Consider the following 13932-nt stretch of genomic DNA (forward strand, 5'->3'; position numbering starts at 1 on the left):
ACTGGCTAGTGAGAAGCATAGGTATATTCTAGCAAAGAAAACAAGACTAGGAGAAATCTGAGGAATCTGAACTGTTAGGAGCAAACAGCTGGACCCCAAATTTTAAGCCTGATAAGAATGAAAACTGGGTAGTTTATCTTGGCATCCCTAATGCCCAGCAAGTCATCAGCACATTGTTTGCATAAAAGACCTGCTGAAGCCAATGATGGTAGCAACACCAGGCAAGGTCACGCTCTAAAATTAACAGGGCTGGGGATGTGGTTAGGTGGTAGAGTGCTTGCCTAGCATACGTTAGGCCTTTGGGTTCAATGTCCAGAACCACAAAAACTAAATAAACAAACAACCAGAAAGCAGTGGAGAGTTTTTAAAGGGAGAAGAGTAAGACTGAAGAAAGAAAAAAAGGGCTCAAGAAAAAAAAAAAAAAAGTGAAATATATTTAAAGAGCTGGAAAATTAAATCATTTTCTTTCTTTACCCAAAATTAAGAAATAGAAGAAAAGAGAGAAAAGGGTGATAAAAAAGGAATATACAGCTGATTTTCAGTCCTGAAAATAAGTAAAATAAATAAAGGTCATATGTTAATCTGTTCTATAAGAAGCTAATAAACATATAAGATGGGAGAAAATAACGAAGAATGAAGGAATAAAACAACTATCTTTCACTTTTGATATTTCATATAAAGTACCTGGGATGAAGGGATGCAATTTTAATGGTACAGAATAATCCAAAAGACACCAAAGCTGGACTTCCCAGGAAAGAGTTCTAGTTATGAAAATATCTACCACATTTTTATGAATGGAGTAGGAAGCATAAAACACTTATCTACCTCATGAAAGTGTTCCATCTAATGGAAACTTAAACCTCTTACATCTACAAAAAGTACCATGTTCCATTAGCTGTGTCCTCTGACAATGCCTACAAGAGTACAAGAGAGAAAAAAGCAGTTGAAATGCTAGTCTTTGCAAACATATTGGTATACTAAATTGTATAAGAAATTTCTTCATGAACCAAACAGTTGTTGAAGACAACAAAATATTTTACATTTTAGTGAGGTTTGCCTCTTTCTAATTCCTGAAAGAAAAAGTGCTTTTTCTTTCAATTCTGTGATAATATATTGAAATACATTTCTACCTTTACATTGCACAGTAACAAATATGCTGTGCTTAGGTTTCTAGTTATGGGCTACCCTTTACTGGAAATGGTATAAGTATCGGCTATGGTGTTATTCTCCTAAAGATATAAATTTTAGATTCTTGTTTTTATCTGGAAATAGAGAAAGGTCTGGTGTTTGCAATACTGTATCTGGGTTCAATTAGTCTCTGGGAAACTCAGGAAGCAGTCAATGCATCTAATGTAATTTCCCAAACATAATAAACAGAGCTATTTTTTTAAAAAAAACAGCAAAGTAAATACCCAAAGGAAAAACATTAGATTTCTAAACAATTATGTTTTTCTTAAAGAAACAATGTATAGTCAGAAAGTAAAGCTACTGCATAGTTTACAGGTATACAAAACTTATTAATATTCTAAAGAGTAGAAAATAATGATACAATTAAACAAAAATAATTTATATATTGGAGAGTTTTATAAAATATTTTAATGCTACAATTATGGCATTAAAACAGAAATCATATGTCAATACAGATGTCCCTCCGTATCTAGGGGACTAGTTCTAGGACCTCCTACAGCCTACAGATACAAAAATCCAAGAATGCTTAAGAACCTTATTTAAAAAAAAAAAAAAAAAAAAAAGGTCTTTTTTTTTTTTTTTTTTGCATATAACCTAAACATATCCTCCTGAAGATGTTAAATCATCTCTAGATTACTCATAATATCTAACACAATGTAAATAGCTGTTGGGAATGAAAAAGGAAGAAGTTCTGTGTGTTTGGTACAAATACAGCTTTTTCCCCAAAAATTTCAATTTGAGATTGGTGGAATTCATGGACATGGAACCTGAGGATATGGACCAACTACATATTTGGTCAGACTGTGGATTGATATTTTTAAAATATCTTGAGACTCCAATCACAGAAATGCTTGCTCTTTGGTCTGGTGTCAATTTTATAAAATTTTCTTCTTGAACTTTGAAATCTTAACAACGATAACCATTTATGGAAGTTCATTCTCTCTCTTGCATTCTCTCTTCAGGTGCTATTGTTTCTTAGAAAATTTTCTGAAGAGTTCCTATTCAATTACAAAATGCCACATATTTTTCTTGATATACTCCTCTAAAAGGAACATATTTATTTCAAGATTCACTATTGGTGTGCTTACAATTATGTCTCGGCAACACATGAAATTTTTTTGCCGAGAATCATCTATGTGCTTACGGGACTAACAGCCGTTTAAAAGTACAGCTAGAGTTTGCTACTTGTTTTACAATCCCTAATTTTTGAACAGTCTTCTTCTTCTTTTTAAAAAAATAATTTTAAATACCTTTATTTACTTATCTTTACGTGGTGCTGAGGATTGAACCCAGGGCCTCACACATGCTAGGCGAGTGCTCTACCACGGAGCCACAACCCCAGCCCTAAATGTTACCCTCTTTTAGGTTAGGACTGTACTTACTCATTTTATTATCATCCATGACCAGAAAGAGGGTGTTTTACATAGGTAAATAACAGTGTTTCATGAACTGAACTGAAGTATAACTAAGGTTCATTATTACTAATATGTGACTAACGGGAAATATGGCAAACAAGTCTGCAAAACAGAAAATACTGTGTACTCAAACCTAAGTCATCCTTAACTTCTTTCCTTGCTAGCCTCATAAAAACATTCAATTTGGGGTTAATTTTACAGCATATATTTTCTTGTTTTTAGCAAATGTGCACTATCAGAAGAAGCTGGGAACTACAAATATATTTTCTCAGTCCCTACTCCTGACTCAGACATGGGAGCATATTTTGATAAATTCTCAATGATTCTGATGTACACCAATGTTTAGAGCATTTAAATACTAGAAAAATCATCTTTTATTATGATAAATTCTATACCCAAGTGACCCTTTTAACGTTAATCCCTTAAGAATATCACACACCTGGGGAAAATTAAAGCTAAGGGTGTTTTTGGTGTGTGCGGGGAGGGGTAATGAGGATTGAATGAAGGGTATTCTACCACTGAGTTACACCCCCATCTATCTTTTTTTTTTTTTTTTTTTTAATTACTTTTAACTTCTTGAGACATGGTTTTACTAAGTTGCCAAGGCTGGCCTCAGACTTGTGATCCTCCTGCCTTAGCTTTCTAAATTGCTGGGATTACAAGTATGCAACACTGTGTCTGGTTTCAGCCTAAGTTCTATAATCAAGCATTATCATTGTATTTGGTAGGTCTTTAATCCCTATTAACTTTCACAATGATTGTATTTTAAAGTCTCAGCACTTACCCTTTATTATTTAGTGGTGATGTGGGAGACAGGGAAGGACAGGTCCTCTTGGCAGATGGCTCTTCCTCCTCTTCATCAGAGGAACTGTCTATGGTTAAATCAATCACCTCTACTTTCTTGTTTTTATTGGAGGACTGGTTGTGAGAAGTTACCTGATGTTCCAATGTGGAGCTCAAGCATCCTGCATGGGAATGATGAAATACAAGGCAAATAAGACCTATGACATCTCATTTCTTTCCTCAGTGTCCCTATGGTTTAATATATCAATATATACTGACTACATTGTTGGGGTCAGAAAGCAGAAAACCAACAGAGGCTCTTGAAGTTTAAAACTACTATTTATTATTTGGGTTTTCTAAAGGGTTATTTTGAAAAACCAGTTCTAAAAGAGAAGAAACATTCGAACGATTTATATAAAATATTTTGTGGTACTAGGAACTGAATCCAGGGGCAATTTACCATTGAGCTACATCCCCAGCCCTTTATTATTATTATTTATTAAAAATTTTGAGAGAGGGTCTTGTTAAGTTGCTAAGTCTGGCCTCAAAGTTGGGATTCTCTTGCCTCAGCCTCCTGAGCTGCTGGGATTACAAGTATGTGCCATAGTGCCTAGCTTCAAACTATATGTATTACATGTTTAGCTATATAGTACCTGACATTCTTAGGAAGTATTAACATTAATAACTCATAACCTCCTTCCAGCAAAAACATTAATAGTATATTTTTGTTTCATTTGGGTGTATACATACAGATATATTTGTGTATATATATATACACAAATGAAAAAGGAATGTTTACTACTCTATTAGAAGTCTTAAAAAATTTTAAAGGATTCTATTTCACAAGTTTGACTTTACAAATGGCTTATTAGATTAAATTACTTTAAGGGCTGGGGATATAGCTCAGTTGGTAGAGTGCTTGTCTTGCATGCATAAGGCCCTGGGTTCAATCCCCAGCACCACACATACATACACACACACACACACACACACACACACACAAAGATTACATTACTTTGAAATCTAATATCAGAAAAATTTTAAAGGAATTCATCCACTTCTGAACATTAAATCAATTTAGTAATTACTGAGCTATCCCTAAAATGCTCAGGGTTTTAAAAAATGTATTCATTTTAACATTGAACACCATGGTTTATAGCAGCAAGGAAACTACCCTTCCCTTGTGAATAACTACCACTCACCATCAACTCCATTGTATGAGGCAGAAACTTCCTGTACTTCCTTTTTCGATCTCATTGGTGCCCAAGAGCCATCCTCTTTAAACTGTATTTCATCACAGTCTGTACAGTACTTTAGGATTTCCATAAACAAGCTATAAAAAACAGTTTGTCCTTAGGATAACACATTCAATTGAAGATAGATTTGAAATATTACTGTTCTAATATTCAGAATGTCTATATTTATACAAGTATAAATGAGGAAAAACAAAATAGAACAGGTAAATTATATTTGTTTTCAAAATATAATGCTGAATAAAAAAATAGCTATCTGAATTGTGGTATATTTATATAAGGATATATCATGTAACCATAAAAAATTACATTGTCAAAGATTATTAATAACATGGATTAAAAAGTGAAAAAAGGCCAAGAAAAAATTTACATTTTATAAACAAAATTCTGTAAAGTAGTATATCTTTTAACACATTCCAAATCGCCTACAATAGGCATGTATTACTTGATAAACCAAAGCAATACATATAAAAATATGTAACTGAATATTGTCCTTAATAATATATGTGGACATTTAAAATGATATTTACAGGGAATGTACAAAATTAATCATGATCAAATTCTTAGGTTACAATGCTAAATTATTAATAGCATATAATCACAATTATGTAAAAACAAACCAGAAAATTATATACCAAAAAAAAGTTTTTGATTTCTTGTGTTTTTCAATTTTTCTTTAAAAGAGAGAGAGAGAGAGAGTGAGTGTGTGTGTGTGTGTGTGTGTGTGTCTCCTTTATTACAAGAAAGGGGAACCTAAAACTATACAACATATAGAGTTGGTAAAATATTACTATTCAACTCATATTTACTAGTTATTGATCATTGCCAATTCTGACAAATTAAACATAAAACATTTATGTTACATATTTTTTCCAATGACTAACACCTTCTAAATTACAACTGCATTGATAAATATATTCCATTTCTATTATCACCTTTAGACTCCTGTGTTTTCTTAAATACTATAAATAAGCTGTTTCAAGTTTTGCTGGAGAGTACAGAAAATATTTGTTTTAAAGGAAGCTGTACAATCATACTAAGATGTCCGATACAACAGACAAAAACAGGAGTGTTAAAGAAAATTATTATTGTGATGCAATAGGTGGACAAGACAAAAAAGAAAAAGAAAACTGAAAGAAGGAAAAGACAAGAATAGAAATACAAATAGAAAAACAAAGGAAGTTGTTATTTGGGGTGTTGATCAGTTGTAGGAGCCTTTACAGCGGGAGAATAGGTATGATGGACCATGATTGAAGTTCGAAGTTCGACCTAATCTCCAGAAACAGGCTTTTGTACTAAAAAGCACAGTTTTCGATGAGCTTGAGTGTGCCAGAATTTCACAATTCTTTCATGCTTTCTCCAATATGGTCTGCATGTTCTGGAGATAGATGAGCTCATGTTAGGAAAAGGTATATGCATTCCCTGCTTAGAACCACAGGTGCTTTAAATGGTAAACATCAGGAGGCACTGACAAGTATGTGTTTACAAAACAAGCAGACATCAAGTTAAAAATACTTAATTATTGATTTTTAAAATACTGATCTCTAAAATCATGGGTATTCTACAAACTTATAACTTAGAAAACATTACTTTCGGAATTTTAGATTTTTTTATCCCAAACTGACAAGTAATGAATCTAGGTAACAGATGATTATTTCAAGGTACCAAAAAACCCCTTAAAAGTGACATACCCATCAATGATGAGGTGTTCATATGGAGCCTTCTTATCACAGACAGGACAAACCCAGGTTGGTTTTTTCTCATTCATTTGAATATAAAGAGTTGCATCAAAACATTGCAGATGAGAACATGTAAGGGCTCGACATGGAATTGTTAGCCTCATTTTACCAAGCTTTAAGAGAGAAGAAAAAGTATTAGACAACTGTTGTTCAAAATTTAAGCTCTAATTAAAAAATTTTCTAAAACAAACTGTATTTGTGTTCTGACCTAAAGCATACTGTGTTTATTTTGTTTTTTGTGCCAGGAATTGAACCCAGGGGCACTTAGCCACTGAGCCACATCCCCAGCCCCTTTTTATATATTTTAATTAGTGACAGGGTCTCACTGAGTTGCTTGGGCCTGCACTAAGTTGCTGAGGCTGGCTTTGAACTTGCCACCCTGCTGCCTCAGCCTCCCAAGCCGCTGGCTTTATTTATTTTTTATCGAGGTAAAAGAACATTAATAACCACATTTTCTGTGAAACTTATCTGCAGGTCAAAAAATTACAATTTCTTTGAATACCAAATACAATGACTAAGGAAACTACAACAAATTTTGTTGCTGTTGTATTATTACTGAATTTGTTGGATCTCACTAAATTGCCCAAGCTGGACTCAAATTTGTGAACCTACTGCCTCAGGCTTCTCAGTAGCTGGGATTATGGGATTGGACACCACACACATCTCAAATTCTTAAAGCAATCCCTAATTTAAGAAAAAGTTAACCACATAACTAGGGGTTAGAAAAAGGAAAAAAGAATGTGTTATTAGATACTGCATGTCACCATATGATGTAATTAGATGCAATATTTACTATCAACCTCAACTCTGAATGAGAGTACTTCAAAGGACAAAACTCAAATCAGTATCACCCACTCTCCTCCATGGCAACTCTGAGGAGGAAGTTATGTGTATATTCTGTATTTCTCCCTTCAGTGAGCATATTACCAGCAATTCAGATGTGTCTCCAGCACCTCCAGCAGGTTAGGAGACTTTTCTTCCTGCCCTGCAACTGTTGCCTGAGTTCATAGGCTGAATCTATGCCATGTACAAAGAAATCTACTTCATCTGTTCCTGAGCTGCTAGCTGTAGAGATGTGGTCCAGAAACCTGTACAGAGAGCTGGCATATCACAACTTTCTTCACTGGAGGCCACCTTGTAGCACTTGGGGTCCACAAAGCCCACAATGACCACACAGTATAGAAGTTATCTTCTTTCACTGATAACATTATTTGCCAAGTAACTAGAAAAGATTTTCCATATATTTGTGAGCTTGAAAATATAAAGGCTTGAGAATAAATGAGGAATATGAGTTATTCCTGGCTTAGAAAAATTTCAGGAAAATGTGCAATTTCCTAGTCTACCAAGGAAATTAACTGTCATTTGGGGCACTAACTATTGTTCTGGTACTAATGATTTACTGGGCCTCTAGGAAAGGCACTTAACCTTTCTGGGCCTCCTCCTCTATCTCTAAAGTAACACTGTTTCCTCCTTACTTCAAATGGATGTAGTGATGAAGGACTAAAAAGGGCCTTTGAACAAGCTATAAACTTATGACACAGGAGTAATACCAGTTACACAGTATTAGGAGTATACAAGTAGCTGTGCTTCCCTGAGAGAACCTCCAATCTAGCTCACAAATGCCTTGCTTCAAAGAAACATAAAATAAGCACTATGTGATAATTCTCATATTCCTGATTTTTTAAAAGTCACTAAACTTTAAATATTTATCTGATAAATAGGCACCTGTTTTCTCAAACTTGATATAAGGGGAGATGCTGAGGTTTGACTACCTTCACCTTGTGATTACAGATTTCCTTTTTCCCTTTATAGAACACCGAATATTTGCATTGTTTGCAAATAAAAAATTTTGTAAACAATTTCCATATGTTTTCTTGTGCCATTTACCTTACTCCCAATAGTGCTACACTACAACTGATGCTATTCCAAGAGAAAACACTCTAGATAAAAGTTCTAACCAGCTTTTCTCAAAAGGATCCTAGGGCCAGGCTTGGTGGCACACACCTGTAATTCCGGCTACTCAGGTGGTTGAAGCAGGAGGATGTCAAAGCTGAGGCCAGTCTGGGCAGTTTAGTGAGATGGTATCTTTAAAAAAAAAAAAAAAAAAAAAAAAAAAAGTGTGTGTGGGGAGAGTCGGCAATGTAGCTCAGTGGTAAAGCACTGGCTCAATCCCCAGTACCGTGCACATATACATGTGCACGTTCACACACAGTCTAGAAATATCAGTATTTTTTTCTTACAATAAGAAAGCTATTAAGGAAAACTTTCCACCTTTTTCGTAATAATAAATACTTCATAAATAAATGTTCAGAGTTTTTGTTTCTTTGTTTTCCTTCTATCAACTGTGCCATTTATATTTGAGATTACAGGTCTGGTTAAGGTCCCCCAAAATAGGTGATTTGTCCAGCTCTATTGCTAATAAATCAGAACCAAAATATTCTCAAAGAGCAAAAACATTTTTATTTATTTTCATTGCCTTTAGTACACCAAAAAGGGAAGCTCATTTATTTGGGGCTCTGCATATCACAACAAGGGCCATTCAAATGAATAGTGAGCCACAGATTTCCATACTTCAAAGGGAACAAATCACCATTTTTATTCTATAAATCTGAATTATAAATGAGTTGTCTTTGCTGTTTTATTTTTGGGTAAAAACATCTAAAACATATGGCCTTACAGTTCTTGAACAACTGTAAAGAGATTATCCCTTTAACTAAATAGAAACTCATGAAAGTATAATAATTACAGACTATATATATAGTTCTTTTCTCTATAATCTGAATTTTTAAAAAACTACTAAAGCTTTTGGAACTAAAGAGAGAAGAGTGGGGGCATATAGGAAGAAAAATTAAAAGCTGGCCCACTAAATTATCATTAACATTCTCTAATAATATGGGAAAAGAACGTGAATTATAAAATTCCCAAGTAATTCCACAAATAAAACTTCCAAGGTTTATACTGGAGTGCTTTATATGAATAAGTGATTTATGTAAGTGTTAAATGTTATAAATATCACATATATTAGCATAACTGTAAATACTTTTAAAGTGAGAATGCAGAAAAACAAGACTTTCTCCAGGGATTTAAATGGAAAATAAAAATTACCTTCTTTTTTAAATTTATCTATTCTCTAAAGCACTCCAGTATAAACCTTGGAAGTTTTATTTGTGGAATTACTTGGGAATTTTTTATAGTTCATGTTCTTTTCCCATATTACTAGAGAATGTTAATGATAATTTAGTGGGCCAGCTTTACAATGAAATGAGGTGGCAAGGAACTATGGAAGCAGGAATGGATGAATCAGGATTTGGAGAAAAGAGAAGAGAATAAATATATAGGTAAAGATGTATATAAAATCTTCAAAACTTTCATTTTCCCATCTCTACTCCTCTCGTCTGTGAATCAATTTTTTCTTTTTCTTTAAATATTTATTTTTAGTTGTAGCCGGACACAATACCTTTCTTTTTATTTACTTACTTATATGTGGTGCTGAGGATCGAACCCAGGGCCTCCCACTTGCTAGGCCAGAGCTCTACTGCTTAGCTACAACCCCAGCCCTCAATTTTCTAAATGTTAAAAAAAATACTAGTTTCCTTTACAACATAGATTGCTACAACATTTATATTGTTATTTAATTATATAATTTTAAACAATAATATTAAAAACTTGGAGGCAATATAGCTTTCCTAAGACTGGTTATTAAGAGGAATAAGAAGAAAAGTTATAGAAAGAAGAATATACTCAAGATGATTGGTGTTTGTTTGTTTGTTTACTGAACCAGAGGTGCTACCACTGAGCTACATTCCCAGCCCTTTTTAATTTTGAGACAGGGTCTTGCTAAACTGCTGAGGCTGGCCTTGAACTTGTAGTCCTCCTGTCTTGGCCTCCACTGGGATTACAGGTGTGCACCAAGAATTTGACAGCTTTTACTATCTTCATTGTATTTTTCTTCCTCTGTACTATTATGTGCTAATCACATTTCTGATCTTTAAAAACGATCACAACTTTAAATACACCTATTTTCTCAAACTTGATATCGGGGAGAGGCTGAGTTTCAAATATCTTCATCTTGTGATTACTAACTTTCCCTTTTTAGAATATGATGGATATTTGCAAATAAACTTACAAAAGTTTATAACAAGGAGGAATTCCCTTAGCAATTTACCCTCCCTCCAAAAGGTTTTTTTTTTTTTTAAAAAAAGCTATATGTACAGTATCATAAACTAATTCATGAGCTAATGACTTTTTTATATTGTTTAAGCTTTTATAAATCATAAAAGACTGAGACATAGGACAAATATCATTTAATTTCTCTTTAAGTTCTTTGTTCCTTTAGGAATTCAGTGGACTGGGGATATGGCTCAATTGGTGGGGTGCTTTCCTCGAATGCACAAGACCCAGGTTCAATCCCCAGCACAACAACAACAAAAACAGTAGAAAGGAAATCAGTAACTTCATCATCTTAAGTTAGCAGGATGTCATTATCAAAAGCTTTCAATATCAGCCCTGCCTGAACAATTCAGGGAATTCAAAAAACATTCAAATGTAGATATGACTAATTTGATTAATTATAGAATAAAAGGTAATCAAAATGTCAAATTAATTTACTATTAATTTTTCAAATATTTTCATATGAAGCCATATTCAACAGTTATCATCCCTACTGTTGGTAGACCTAACAAATTAGTTCAGAAATAAACATCAACAACACATTTTCTTAAGACTTGTCCTCCATGGGTTTAATAGCTTGTTTATATCTTAGGACCATACATTTATTTCATACAAATGATTCATTCTGACCTCATATTCCTAGGTTGTTTTTTTTTTTTAAATATATAAATAAAACTTCAATTATTTAGGCTGAGTAGAATAGTAAGGCAAAATGGCTAAGTTGGATGCATGGGTAATCATGGCTAGGTTTTTATTCAGAAGAGTACTATTAAAGTACAAGTTTTAATAAATACCCCAATATAATAAACTTCCTTATTTTGAGATTTTACACGTGAGCTTGAGGGACAGTCATTAATCACAAGCAATATTTAGACAAGTCTTACTAAGGGTAGAGAGAATTTTTTAGACTTGTTTAGATTCCAAATCCTATGCCTTGATAGCTTTCCAGTTTTTATAAACTATAACAAAGGTGGTCAGATTTTAAAAGTAAAAAATTTCTCAGATATAGGAAGCACCTAATTAAAAAGAAGAAATGTGCTAGGCATGGTGGTGCATGCCCCAAATCCCAACAACTGGGGAGGCTGAGGCAAGAGAATTCCAAGTTAAAGGCAGACTAAGCAACTTAGAGAAACATTGGCTAAAGATAAAAAATAAAAAAGGCTAGGGATGTAGCTCAGTGGTATAGTGCCCCTGGGTTCAATCCCCAGTACCACCATTAAAAAAAAAAAAAAAAAAAGGTACATGTATGTATGTTAAATCTTCCTGAAAACAAGTATCAGTTAACACTTACTGGACATAGAAGAGAAACCCTTAGGCTGGTAGTAGCTATTTCACTGTCTGGATCCGCAGTCAATTTCTCTTTAACTGAAATTCATTGAAGAGAAAACAAAGAGAATTAAGTTTATTAAAAATATATTATTGACGTAACATTAAAAAAGAAGAAACTTGAAACAAGAAACTTTTTAAGAAAAAAATAAAAAAATAAAGTCTGCTTAATTATATCCCAGGATTTTTTTTTTACATTTTTAATTGGTTCACTTATAATTAATTATATAAAAGAGTGGGATTCGTTATTACATTTGGCACATGCACATGTTACCAATATAATTTGGTCAGTATCATTCCCCAGTACTTTCTCATTCAATTGAATGGAAAAACCTAAAACATTTCTACAATAAGCAAAAAAAGGAAGCCAAAGAATTGTATATCTTTATACTGACTACATTTCCTGTATGACTCATGGAACAAAAACCTGTACTATATTATCATAAAGGAAATTTCTATAGCATGTTGACAAAAAATCAACTGATGGCAGACTTATTTTTTTTAAAAAGACTTTTATACTAATTTGTTATATATGACAGCAGAATGCATTACAATTCATATTACACATATAGAGCACAATTTTTCATATCTCTGGTTGTATACAAAGTATATTCACCATTTGTATCTTCATACATGTACCTAGGGTAATGGTGCCCATCTCATTCCACCCTCTTTTCTACCCTCATGCCCCCTCCCTTCCCCTCTGCCCTATCTAGAATTCTTCTAATCCTCCCATGCTCCCACTCCCAACCCACTATGAATCAGCCTCCTTATATCAGAGAAAACATTCAGCATTTGGGTTGAGCTTGGCTAACTTCACTTAGCATTATATTCTCCAACACCATCCATTTACCTGCAAATGCAATGATTTTATTCTCTTTTATTGCTGATTAATATTCTATTGTGTATGTATGTGTGTGTATATATGTATGTGTGTGTGTGTGCGTGCGTATACATACACACACACACACACCCACCCCACATTTTCTTTATCCACTCATCTACTGAAGGGCATCTAAGTTGGTTCTACAGTTTAGCTACTGTGAATTGTGCTGCAATAAACATTGATGTGGCTGTGTCCCTGTAGTATGACGTTTCTAAAACCTTTGGATATAGACCAAGGAGTGGGATAGCTGGGTCAAAAGGTGGTTCCATTCCCAGCTATCCAAGCAATCTCCATATTGCTTTCCATACTGGCTGCACCATTTTGCCTTTTTCCCCCACATCCTTGCCAACACTTATTGTTGTTTTTGTTCTTAATCGCTGCCATTCTGACTGGAGTGAGATGAAATCTTAGTTTTGATTTGCATTTCTCTAATGCTAGAGATGTTGAACATGTTTTCATATATTTGTTGAGAAATGTCTGTTCAGTTCCTTGGCCCATATATTGATTAGATTAGTGTGTGTGTGTGTGTGTGTGTGTGTGTGTGTGTGTGTGTGTTTAGCTTTTTGAGTTCTTTATATACCCTAAAGATTAGTGCTCTATTTGATGTGCAAGGGGTAAAAGGCAGACTCCTTTTTAATTCTAAGATATAGCACCAAGATTTTCTTAACTGTGGACCAATATTATTTGGGTTCTTCTATTTTAAAGGAAATTAAGAAACAGCAAAAGATAATTTATTGAAATATCAGATAATACAATATTATAAAACATAAATTCTAAATAATTCAGATTACATGAAAAAACTGCTTTTTAACAATATAATCGTTTGGGCTCTAAATTTATTTACCTATAAATTGGTTGTACTATTTTGGGCAAATCAAATCCTCCTCCATGAACTTAATTTTACTTAGAATACAACTGGAACCAACACTAGATGATAGTTCTAATGTTCATCTTAGTTGAGATCCCCCTAAATTGTCCTTCTTGTCTGAAAGCTTCAGGCATCTGTTATTCAACCAATGACAAATAACATAATAGGTGAGACAGAAAATGCCAAAATATCCAAATAATTTTAAAAATTGTCCCATTACCTTTAAAGTCCTTTGAGGAGGACAGAGGTAGAGTGGTTCTGTATACAGTGAACCACAGACTTTTAGAGCTATCGTACAACTAAG

General features: G+C 33.7%; 1 protein-coding gene across 3 annotated transcripts in view; it reads right to left on the reverse strand.

The window, feature by feature from the left end:
• Nucleotides 1–13932, reverse strand: part of Pias1 (protein inhibitor of activated STAT 1) — a 129973-nt gene that overhangs the window by 9050 nt on the left and 106991 nt on the right. For all 3 annotated transcript variants that reach the window (XM_015480491.1, XM_048793011.1, XM_048793012.1), the window contains 4 exons: nucleotides 11840–11913; nucleotides 6331–6491; nucleotides 4589–4719; nucleotides 3388–3568 (listed from right to left, as the gene is read on the reverse strand). In XM_015480491.1, coding sequence (XP_015335977.1) covers nucleotides 3388–3568; nucleotides 4589–4719; nucleotides 6331–6491; nucleotides 11840–11913 — 547 coding nt within the window. The remainder of the gene's footprint in view (nucleotides 1–3387; nucleotides 3569–4588; nucleotides 4720–6330; nucleotides 6492–11839; nucleotides 11914–13932) is intronic.

Source organism: Marmota marmota, unplaced genomic scaffold (genome assembly GCF_001458135.2).
Source record: "Marmota marmota marmota unplaced genomic scaffold, marMar, whole genome shotgun sequence".
Lineage (NCBI taxonomy): Eukaryota > Metazoa > Chordata > Mammalia > Rodentia > Sciuridae > Marmota > Marmota marmota.